Consider the following 12,862-nt stretch of genomic DNA (forward strand, 5'->3'; position numbering starts at 1 on the left):
AAGTCCGAAACGGTTTTACTAACTATTTATATAAACGTAATCGATTCGATATAGGTTGCCCACACATTTTCGTCAGTAGAAAAAGGCGGCAAATTTGAAAGTTGCAATCACAGATCTACGATGAGTAGAAGACGCTTAAAGAATTAAAGATAGTTAAAGTGTGCAAAACGTAGGTAAGCCATCACGCATATGAACATACCATTAGTGCGAAAGAGGCAGACTACAAATGAAAAATTGTGACCATTTTTGAGTTCGACAGTGGCGGCTAACATCCGCCATTTATTAATTTTCAAACACATGTCCGGCATCGTAACACCTTAAGTATTTTAATTAGAAAATATTAATCTCATCCACATGGAATCCAGGGCTATAACTATGAAAATCGAAGTTCATCAATTGCGGGCATCTTAGTGAGAGTCAAAGAGAAAGATCCCCGCAGTTTGCGAATTTCGGTTTTTGCGGTAGGCCCCCAGTTATTAATATGTGTAAGCGAGGACGAATATCGAGAGAAGTTACGGCGGACCACCTTCCTCACGATCCCGGTCTCGGGGTCACGCTGCAGAAGGGAGTGGTGCGATGGTGAACAAAAAAAAACCACGTCGTCCTTTAGACACTGTTGTATATTATATACACATATGTTAGAGGTCGTCAATGAGCACAATAACTTATAATATTAATTAAGAGCTTATCAACGTGCTCACTAGCGCCACTGCTAAATAATTGTGATTATTTAAATTTAACGATAGATATTTAAACAAGCAACAAGTTGCCAGAGTCCAAAATCAAAGTAAAGAAGCCCATGTATGAGCATGTCACAATAAAGGTGTGCCATTGTATTTTCAACAAATACTAGCACAGCAAAAAGACAGTAAAATTCTCTCTGACTATGCACAAATGAGAAAAGATCTTGGCCAAACTGTATATTCCACGTTATCCTAATATCCCAGATACATATAACTCATGGTCACCCTAACTAGAAAGAGATGCAACGGCCCACCTTGACTTCTCATGTGGACACACTTTTTGGCCAATGAACCCTATCCGGTTAATCTTATAAGTCCGTGCGTTCTACACGTTTCTTTTTGATGTTGCCATAAAAAATAAAACCGGTCTTGACATGTTTCCATCAAGTTTCGCAATTTGTTCGCAATGTTATTTATTGCCTTTGGCAGCCCTAAACTTCAATGAAAAAAAATTGATTTCTCCATTGTTAAAGTCGCAGGTGTTTCTTCAAAAAAATATAAATAATCGTGTTATTTAAGTCTAATCAGTGTTGTTAAATTTGCAGTTTATAAAATGGGTGACGGCCAAAGTGAAAATCAACCCCTATTAGGGGATGGTAAGCGGATAAATGATTTTATTGTTTTGACAGCTGATGATTCAACTAAAACCCATTTGTATTTTTTTTGTTGCTAAACAATGCAATCGGCTTATTTTGGGTCGTTAACATCGCGTACATTATCAACTGAACTGTGAAGATTGTGTAATGATTATTCCTGTTATTGGAAGAGCCGGTAGTATGTGGTTACGTATTTGTTTTTCTTGACGTAAGTATGCTTGCTTGACAGAGGAGGAGGTAAATGTGGTGAGCACGATATCACCGATCGGTCCCGACGAGCTCCCTCCGCCTTACCAGCAAGCTGGAATGCCCTTGGTGACGTGCCGCGTGTGCCAGGCGTTAATCGATATATCCGGGAAGAGGGAGCAACACGTCGTGAAATGCGTCGCGTGCAACGAAGCCACGGTACTCCTTTGCTATTAACACTACTTTTATTAATTACTTTTTCTTCTGAAAAGACTCTAAGTAATGCTTAGCAGAACCTTCAGCCTAACCTTGCACATGATGCCAAAGTAACTCATTGCTTATCGGACACTGTTGTCATCTATATTCATATCTAATCATGTCTCCTGAACTTGCCAGCAGATAGAAGTATCTATTTCCAATTTATATAGCCAACAACCCCAAAAGCACAAATTCTTTATCTTTTAAAACCTTCAGTGTAATGTAAGTCTTCATTATCTTAATCTTGTTAAACAGTAAGTAAACAATACTGTGTCCCACATTCACCCGACTTTTGAACGAGTCTTCTTTTCGTATTATGTTACATCATGAATTACAACAACAGCTGAAGTGTATATTTCTTTATATATCACCAAAATAATGATGCTTATAAACTTGTTTATATTAGCACAAGTTGACCAATAGGTGACTCCCTGAGATGTGACTTTGTGGGAACACACATCTTCTTCCATGTCAAATCCTCGTGGCTGAGGGATGTGATGACTGTGGACACTCTTCACCAGTGCTCTCCAAGCCGCTCTATCTAGGGCCCCGTGTGTGGTTTTGTCTCTGAAGTTATTCTGTCCGCCCTATCTTCCATCCATCCCTACGCTTCCTTGGCATGTGGCCAAGAAAACAAGGGTCCGATTAGTCTGATCTTCATTTTGCGGTTTTTGCTTTTGTTCTCTCATATTTTCTTGAGTCGTTTCACCGCAGCTTTGGCCATCTGGGCTCTTCTAATCACCTCTTGGTCGTGCAACTCGTTGGTTCTCTCCATTTTACCAGGACGATCAATAAACATCAACTTCGTCTTGCTTCTGTTGATCTTAAGACCATGTTCCTCGCTGACAAGCTCAATCCTTTGGAGCAGAACTGCAAGTTCTTTTTCAGAGGCACCTATTATAGTAGTGTTGTTAGATTAAAACGGAGATTATTGATTTTTTGGCCACCAACCCTCCCAGCCTTCCAATACCATTCTCATTATATGTTCACCAATGAGATTGAACAGTTGCGGTGACAAAATACAGCCTTGCCGCACTCCTCGTTCAGATCTAAAGGGTTGTGACAGTGTCCTCTATCCCACTCTAGACACGCAACTTTTTTTTTTAAATTATTGAATAAACAAACAAGTTACAGTCTAGAATTTAATACAAAACCCATTGTAGGCAAAACCTTGAGGAGGTTTGTGTGCCGATGGGGAGTTCAGAGAAAAAAGAACAATACATATATTAATGTCTTATATGTAATAAAAAAAAACATTGTAGGATTCTTAGTATAAGTAGCTTGTGTGTTAGATTTTAATAAGTGCATTTTAATAACTTTTTTATATGTACTTAAGTACAAGTTTTGCACAAGAAATCCCCATTTCGCCCATAACGTTGAACATTTTACTTCAGTGGATGCAATCGAAAGCCTTTGCGTAGTCAATAAAGCACATAGCCATAAAGATGTCGTGCCCTCTGCATTAGGAGATCATTTTTGAGTAAAATTTCTTGGTTGCTAACCCAAGTTATGAGTGATCTGTTCAGCAAATTTCATACAAAAATATTATATTCAGCTGTGTATTCCCACTTGTCCCCGCCCCCATGTGATGACCACAATACAAGAGTCTGGGACAAATTGGAATAATTTATATTAAGCCGATATACCTATCTGTGCCCGGTGGAGAGTGACAACCATTCAGATATCCATGCAACCTAACATTTTGGCTTTAATAATTAGACTATTAGTTTATGCATAATGCCATTAATGTTTGAGGTCATTAACCACAAATTGCAATACTTGTTCCAATTATTGGTTACATTGTAATTATCCACAAATACCAAGTTTTAGCTTGGAATACAATCAGTTTTGTATTTGAGCTGATAAGCAAATAGGTGCATGAATATGCTATATCAAGGTAAAATTTGCTTAACAGTTTTTAAATTTGGAAAATTCTTAATGTTTTCCTGATTTAAGTGTTGGTTTGTACTGCTTGGAAATATTCAGCAATTAGAGGGTAAACAGAGTGACCAGTGTCCTTAAGAGGATAGTGGACAACCGCTTCTCCATACAATTGTCTGAAGAAGCAGTCATCCTATTTCGTCTTAAGGGGCTCCCCACGGTTTTCATCGATTTTTAACTAGTTTCGAGTCGTTACTCCTTCATTTGCACTATAGATAAAATTATAAGACAAACAGGTATTGGTTCTTCAATTTTTTTTTCTCCATTCTGGTCTGCCAGATTTTGAAAGAAATTAACACTTTTTTTTGTAACATTGTAAAAAAAAACACTATTTCGTTTATACTAGATTGCTGTGAAGTATTTTACATGTATGAAATCTACACATTTGGGTTTGTATTTGACTGTCTAAAACTGGTCAGAGATTTTAATTTTAAACTAATTAACACAAAAGTTATGGCCAGTTAACCAGTTTTTTGCCCTAAAATTGTTCAAATTTGATGCCAAATATCTCGAAGACAGTGAATTTTAAAGTAAATATAGTATACTATATTGCTTACAGCGTTGCTGTTAATATGATTAGCTATAAAAAAAACATTAGAAAACTAAGGGATTCAGATCGAAGGTCATTGGCGTTAGGTACAAAAGAATCATACCCCCTTAAGTACAAAGAATCATAAAGTATAACCTTGTAATTTTCTAACTATCGAATTTTAGATAAAGGAGAAAGTATATTATATTAAAAATCCATATATCATCATCATCAATGGCCACTGCATCCCTGACGGGTGATTGTTGCAATGCTGTGTAAAGAGCAGTTGAACCGGCCAATGCATTTCCGCTTATAGTATGACTATACAACCCTATCGCTAAAAATCCACACAACAAGTATAAAAATAAGTTGGTTTGGTTTTCCGGGGCATTGGAAAGAAATGAACTGCCTACGATTTTAAAGATACTCAAAAGAATACATGGCTCAATTACTAAAATAAGGTGGATTTTATTCAGTTAACTCTTATATTAAGTCTTTGTTCTGACATTAAAGCTGCCTAGTATCTGTAACTGTCATCCATGGGCTGATTAGATATAATAATAAGTTTTTATTACATATAAACATGAGACTTCACAACTATGTGCCAAGCATGTATGTCAACTAGTCTTCAACCAATCATAGTTATCGAGTTTAACATATGTATAATTACTAACATTACTGACAAACACCTTACATGGCAGTGACTCACTCAAAGTTTAGTCACAGGGATACGCGTATTGAATAAAAATTAGTATTTTTTTATTGCAATGTATCTATTTGAGCTAGACAAAATTTTGAACAGCGTTTATTTGGCCTGACCACGTACAATTTTTGTCACTGTACTTCTAAGAATCTATTAACACAAATATTTTTGCAAATATAGCAAAGTGAATAGCACGAGTAAACCAGTATACCGCAAAGTGTGTAGTGGGCAAAAAATGTTGTTCTGTAGACTAAGTATTTTCTCTAAAACTAGAAGCTAAATACAACTGGAATTGCAACTTATTAACTAAGTGCCTAACCAACAGAACAGTATTGATTCTCATTGTGCCGATTTAATTAATTGAACAAAGGACACAAACAATTTAATTTCAGGTCAGTACTTCGTTTGCTGCCATATGCTGCTGGCATATAGATTTTAAAATAATGAGCAGCAAAATTGGCTTTTCATATGAACTCATGACTACAATCACTGTCATAAGTCATAAACGTGTATACTTCCATTTTCATTCTATTGTCTACATAGCTATGTACGTATATAACTGTAAGAACACCTTAACTCTTGCAGGATTTAACAACTGGAGACGCTTTATCTGTAATTTTCGGTACAAAACTGTCTGCCGATTTTTGCGGGGGAGGGGCACGTCAAATGTATGGCTAATTGTACGTAACGTACATATAGCCATGTCAGATAAACGTCAGTCCAATACAGATGACCATTGGCCAAGGTTTTCGACAGAGGGGTAAGCTCTTAACGGCGACTCCAGTTGTTAAATCCTCCAAGCCTAAACTGAAGTAAACATCGAAAAGTCGCCACTTGTCGCCGCAAGGGCAATATTCGTGGAGTTAATGAAATTTAATCCACGCGGCCAATATGTCCGGATATTGACCCACATCGCAACCAAATAAATAATCTGTCTGGGCTTTCCGTTTCACTCGGTTGGTGTAAGTGTAGGCCATACATACTTTAAAATTTGGTACACTTCCTTATAAGTAAGTAGGTATATAAAACGGATTAGGTAATAGATATGCATTTTTTTATTCAGCAAAAGTTAAAAATACTATTGTATTTCATTTAGTAACAGATAAGTACGTGACAGTGACACATGATGTGTGACAGAATATTTTTTTTTTTATACTACGTCGGTGGCAAACAAGCATACGGCCCGCCTGATGGTAAGCAGTCTCCGTAGCCTATGTACGCCTGCAACTCCAGAGGAGTTACATGCGCGTTGCCGACCCTAAACCCGACCCCCCCTCGTTGAGCTCTGGCAATTGATATATATGTGGCTTTCCATCAGATAAGGGTCGTCATGCTTCTTGTGCATAAGAACCATTCCATCAGAAAACGCTCCTTATGCCACATGGAGCATAAGGATCATTTTCTGATGGAAAGGTCGCTATGCACATGACATGAAAGCATATCTAAAGAGCCTATATAATAGTCTCACTCCCAGAACTACATAAACACGCACTTCCCAAAAAGCAATAAAATAAAGTATTACCAGGCTCAGACCTTTCTTTTCTACATATCAACTCAATGAAATGCGTGACCTGCTGATTCTTCAATATTGTAACTCAAACATCTATAGCTAACGTGTATTCTTGCAGCCTATAAGGAACGCGCCACCAGGCAAAAAGTACGTGCGATGCCCGTGCAATTGCTTGCTGATATGCAAGTCGTCATCGCAGCGCATCGCGTGCCCGCGCGCCGACTGCAAGCGCATCATCAACCTGGCGCCGTCGCCCGTCACGCCGCCCGTGCCCACGCTGCCGGGCATGTGCCGCGTCGTGTGCGCGCACTGCCAGGACACATTCTTGGTAATTTACGAAACTTTTAGGTAGTCAGGTCAGGTCAGGTCTCCTTACTCGCCACTCAACAAAGTTTAACTGAAGGGAAACCCTGACTGAATACTACGGAACCTTTTAATTTATTTTGGTGGCAATGGATTTGTAATTTTGTGAAACCACATGCTCTTTGTAGGAATATTAAATAAAAAGTAAAAAATTCAAAGCAGTTTAATAATAATAGTCAATATGCATACTACGGTTAGGTACGAGTGTTCTTTCAGAGTGTGACTCAGAGCAATAAAAGATACTTTCTCATGCTCTCATCAGTCACGCTACGGCGGTCATTTAAATGATATTAAGATATAGCGTTTACGTTATAATTGGTGTTCAAAAGAACTATGCAAAAAATCATTTTCTTATATTATGTATTAGTAACTTTCGTATACCATTAATTAACTAAAAATGTACTTCGATACTTCTCTGAGATTCCCACGTTACAGGTTGAGCCTAGTGTGGGAATGAATGTACCTACTGCTGCTCTTGTAATGCCAAATTCTTGAAATAAATATATTATTCCATTCCTATTCTATTCTATGTACCGGATGATTATGGTCCGCTCTAGCGAGTGGATAAATAAGAACGTTGCAGATTGTCTCAGAGGGTTTCCATTTTATTTAACCAGTTTTAATGTATCGAAACCTGTCAATATGAAAACAAATACGTTTTTTTATCCAACAAAACCAAATTTGATATCAAATAGGGTATGAAAATTAAATTGATATCCGAGCCTTACCAACCCAAGTTACCTAGCTTGTTATCCGTTTGCAGTACCAGTTGCTGAAGAACGCGCCGGTGCGGTGTCCGCACTGCCGCAAGGTGTCGTCGGTGGGCCCGCGCATGGCGCGCCTGCGCGGCGGCATCTTCGCCGTGCTGGCGCTCGTCGTGCTGGCCGTCGCGCTCGGCGTCACCCTGGGCACGCTCGCCGCCGCCAGAAGCCACGGCACCGGCGTGTATGTAGCCTACGTCGGCGCTTTCCTTCTCGCGCTCCTCCTTTTCAGTCGAGCCGTGTACTACTTCGCCATGAAAGTCAGCACCATCGAGGGCCCCATGTAGAACTCGCACTGAGCGTGATGAATTTGTGATAACCTATGACTAGGAATCTTTTATAAGAATTTGTTAATTCCATATATAGCATTCTTACGTTGTAATGAGTTTCGAGTCTTCAAATTATTCGTTATCTAAAATGCCATTTGTACCGATCGCTTGCGAGTATTTATTAAGGCTATCTCTAGTTAAGCATGAGGAAAATTGGCTACTATAATTGAGATTACCTATTTAAAATATTGGTTGACATTTTTATGATGACGAAAGTTTAGTTGTAGGGCAGGGTTGTTGTGTAAATTAATAGTAATATCTTGATTTTGATACATAGTTATATAAATAACGCATATATCTAACTGTAAGTATGTAAACTATATAATCTTTGTGCTGATTGAAGTGTCTCATCTATTTAATTGTGCCTGCACAGTTTATTATATTGGTCTATAATAAATTGTATTGTAACATAAAACAATGCCATTCTTTACGTTAGTGAATAATTTTTATTTCGGGTTTGGTGTAAAACTATAATACAGTTCATACAAATAAAGATCTAAATACCTTTTTTTAAATCACTATCAGGTGTGCATTTCATAACTCAACTTGGAATTTTGAGATCACAGCTACTACAGCTAGTTTAATGTGTATAATCTCGCAATAAAAATTTATAATTGTAATATTTGAGTGTAACATTTGTATATATGTAACTTGTAGACTGAATCAGCTTGTTTTTATTTCATTGGAGACAGAAATGAATTCTTCTGGAACCAGACCAGACTAGCTTTAATTGGCGTACATAGGTAATTCGCGTTTATGTCTAATTTGCCCTTTTATGGGAGCACTAGAAACCTACAATTATAGCCTAACCATCATGTCTCTTATCAAGAGGCGAAGTATTTAAAATATTAGGTCCGGAACCATTCGTGTGGCTCTCACAGGGAACCATTATAACGGGTATCAAAAACCACACGAAGACCAAACATCAAAAAGATTGAGACAGTCTGACGGGTCTAAAGCACTCGAAGCTCTATATGCAAGTAGTAGACTCCGGCTGGAGCAAAAAGCTATGGGAATTTAGCACAAGACAACTCCAAGTTATACCAGGGGTATTTACTGGCCATTACGGGATCAAAGCAGTTTTGGCTAAGATGGGACAATGACAACACCAACTGTCGAATGTGTGGCGAAAAGGAAGAGACAGTAAAACACCTAAGGTATGAATGTCACGCCCATCGCCAGACGAAGAATGACTTGCCTATCTGGAACCAAAGCAATTCAAAATGCTACCCATGAGCTCCATCATCCGGCACATGGAGATAGTCGGAAAAGCTCTTGAGTAGTTGATGGATCTTTCCTAAGGGGGTAATTACACAAAAGATCCTTATGGGTCGAAGTGTATCCGCAAGGGCCCCAAGATAACTATATAGCTACATTATTCCCGTTTTGTAGAAATGTGATGGTTACCGGAAGGAAATTTTTTGATTGTAGAATATGGCGTGTGCAACTATGTGTCAGACTATAATACTGTATTGTAAGGTGTTGTAATACCCGTGATCGATTCACGTATCAAGTATAATTTTAGCCGCAAATATACGCAATGGATTAATCTATCTCTCTTGTTTTATCAGGCGTCTTGTCTCTCCACGCCTTACTGTTTTTCGTAGTAAGTATATGCTGCCTATGTTGCAGCTAGATTCAAGTAGAATACTCACAAATCTCAGAATCCAATGTAATAGCTCAATGAAATTTATAATACCTATGAGCGAAATGGAGTAATTTGTTGAGGATTCCGCTGCCTAATGATTCAAATATGTCACGAACATACAGTATAATCAAAGATTTATCGCTTGTAGGTATAAGATGTGTAAAGTTAAGCCAAAATCGTGGTCCCGAATTTGATAGCATAAAATATGTCGATTTACGGCGCCATTTTTTTTGTTATACTGAATATGATATATTACGCGAAACTCTGCGTTAAGAGCGCCACTAGCACATACTGAGGGCCTACCGCGAAACACAAATTGCTCTCTTGCATATTCGAGCGATACAGAACCAGGTAACGAAATTTAGATTTTCGCGTTTCGCGATAGGCTCTCTGTAAACAAACCGTCTTGATACATCAATGTCATAGTGAGAACTTCTCAAAAATAGTTAAGGCATAGTATGTATAAATTGTATAATTGGTTTACAATATCTGCTAGTGCTGCCTCTGGTGGCAGAACATTGCAGTAATACCCCCTATTGTTAAACGTAAACATTTAACAACCAAAGTTGCCGCATAATAATTATTGTACGGAGGCGTACGGTGCCCTATTCAGTAGCTGTCTAATTCAAAGCACTATTTCGTCTTAGACTTAACACATCTAATACAATCAATCGTTGGTATAGCTTATTATGATCCTTGTTATAAATATTCATATATTTACGGTGCTTAGCTTAATGTGTTTACCTAATAGTTAGCGCGAAGTAAAGTTAGTTCGTTTATCAAATTAGTTATCGATTAATAGCTTTTAGTTTTAAAGAGTGCAATAAGTATATATACTAACCAAATTATTCATTTTATAAATGTAACGAGAGTCACGGCAGGACCCGATTTTAATGGAGAGACAAGTTAGATTCTCACGCCATTCCAATAAAGACTGTGGGCCACTGTTGTTTCATAGTTCGTGTCATCCACCATGAGGCGCAGATTAGTCCAATCTAACCTTTAATAACATATATGACAATACAAGTCAAATCACGCGTCGTCGCGAATGACACTATCTATAACAACGGAAGACAGCGCGACGTTCGTAGTAAGGAAATTAAATGCTACAACAGCGCACGACGGTTGAAAAAATGTACACTTTCGATAGGACATTGTTACAGTCGTGAACGTAGCCAATATCAACCTTCGTTCATTCCAGCAAGGTTCATGATGACGCGCCGCGCATGATATAGGCGTGGTTTTCATAGGGCTAGTAATACATCACAATCTTGTTCTTATTTTCTTATATCTCCACAACACTTGCTGTAAAAACGATATGCTGTGGCTGATATAATCATTGTATTGGAGATTTTCCTTGTTTTTTTTTTCATAACCTAAGGCCCACACAAGGAAAAAATCCAAAATTTGTCAGTGAAATTTGAATCTACAGTGCAAGAAACAGAGTTGATTGTGTTTTGTTTAAAAATTGAACGGAACAAAACAATTGCTACTCTTATTAAATGTCATCGAACTTAATAAGTCCTTAATACCTAGGTAGGAACGTGAGCGGTAGAAGGATAAAGATAATAGATTATTACTGGCCGGTACCGGTAAATTTTCAGCGTTGGAAGGGCTATGATATTGGCTTTATATCTGTTACTAGCAGGTGCGCAAAAATCACTTTGAGCAATATTGCTAGCACCATTTTTCCCTGTGCTATTCATAGGCCATAGCAACACAGATAATAACTAATGAGTAGGAAGTAATAATTCTAATTCATAATCATAATATTTTTTGATAACCACCTACTCCAAAAACGAGTACTAATATAGAAAAGCTAGCTGTTTTATAATTAATGAATTTGACTATTAATTAGTTGATTGTCAATATTTAACATTCTGTACATTTATTTAAACCTGCATAAATATTATATGTTACTTGTATTCAACATTTGATATTATTTGTAGGAACATATATACAAATTTAGTTCAGTAAACGATTTTCCATGGACAGCTAAGAGAATCGAAAACAATTTTACATTTAAATATTTTTCTTTTCTTGGCTGGCAAATTAAGACCCTAGAGTTGAGGGGTTAAGATAGCATTCTACTTGGCTTTGTAATGACAAAAGTTTATTTGGCTTGTCGTAAAATACTTTGTAACTGGTAGTAACCCAAACCCAACCCAAAATTTGGGTGTAGTAAATATACTCGGAAAATACTCAAGATTATAGTAATATTTATTTTATTTCATTTATAGTTACTATGTCGAGTCTTTGCGAAAAGAGAAGAGTCGTGGAATATATTGGGCCCCATATATTCCACGACTTTTCTCTTTCCGAACAGACTATAACGTGAGCCAAGTAACTAAGTATTTTCTCCTCGTACTATGAATCAATTTCACTTTTTATTATCAATGTAAATACTATGCGTCGGAGTTCCCATGCCATTGTCTCATTTTTTTGTGATAAAACAGAATGCACTCTTAAAGTATGTCCGGTTAAATCGGTTACTGAACTTAAAATACTTACATATATTAGAATTATTAATATTTTCATAAAACGCTAGAGCTATACATGTATTTGTAGTTATAAGCCAAATAAATGGTAATGATAAATGGGATTTTGTTTTCATCATAGTGCAGAAGAAAACGAGGGATGTAAATTAAATAATTTGTATTTAAATATATTATTGGTAGGTAGGTACATTGTTGTTACCTTGTGTTTCGATATATTTTATAGAATTCGACAAAATTATACACAAATATCGGTACAAAGCTGATTTGTACAGTCAGCGTCAAATACTTTGTAGCAACCAAAGTAGCCAAATAGTTCGGTACACCATATATTTAGTATGGTGTACCGAACTATTTGGCCACCCTGACTGCTACAAAGTATTTGACGCTGACTGTACAAACTTATCGTAAAAATTTGGTTTCCTTACTATCTGTTACATTTGTTATTTAAAAAGCCAGTGTCATTTGTAGATATAGATAAAAATACAAAATAAATGAAAACGTAACTAAATTAAAGTTGAAAAGTCATTAACATATTCATGATTGTCATTAAATATATAATAAACATTTGAGCTACCATTAAATTCTGTTATGATTAGTAGTTTGACTTAGGCCCATATCTAGAAATTATTTTCATATGAGTAGACAATGATAAACATGTATGGAGTAACTGTCCCTTTTTACTATTTTTCCTACAATAGATATCAATGATTCCAACAAACAAAAACAACCGATAAAACTTATAAAACTTTTACGTAGATTGAATCTAAGCTCTACTTACGACTAGACATCAAAAGTTA

The 12,862-nt window shown here is 36.9% G+C and overlaps 1 protein-coding gene across 1 annotated transcript; it reads left to right on the forward strand.

The window, feature by feature from the left end:
• The first annotated feature begins 1,139 nt into the window (after positions 1-1,139).
• Positions 1,140-12,167, forward strand: LOC133523511 (type 2 phosphatidylinositol 4,5-bisphosphate 4-phosphatase). The gene is made up of 4 exons (XM_061859154.1): positions 1,140-1,339; positions 1,569-1,744; positions 6,585-6,794; positions 7,593-12,167. The coding sequence occupies exons 1-4, from the start codon at positions 1,297-1,299 to the stop codon at positions 7,875-7,877; spliced, it is 714 nt and encodes a 237-aa protein (XP_061715138.1). The 5' UTR covers positions 1,140-1,296; the 3' UTR covers positions 7,878-12,167.
• Positions 12,168-12,862: the final 695 nt, after the last annotated feature.

The sequence above is a fragment of the Cydia pomonella genome, chromosome 12 (assembly GCF_033807575.1).
Source record: "Cydia pomonella isolate Wapato2018A chromosome 12, ilCydPomo1, whole genome shotgun sequence".
NCBI lineage: Eukaryota > Metazoa > Arthropoda > Insecta > Lepidoptera > Tortricidae > Cydia > Cydia pomonella.

Bases quoted from the DNA above. Each gene is read 5' to 3' on its own strand.
- LOC133523511 (XM_061859154.1), top strand. From the start codon at position 1,297: ATGGGTGACGGCCAAAGTGAAAATCAACCCCTATTAGGGGATG. The intron at 1,340-1,568 runs GTAAGCGGATAA...CTTGCTTGACAG, and splicing joins TCAACCCCTATTAGGGGATG to AGGAGGAGGTAAATGTGGTG. The intron at 6,795-7,592 runs GTAATTTACGAA...ATCCGTTTGCAG, and splicing joins ACTGCCAGGACACATTCTTG to TACCAGTTGCTGAAGAACGC.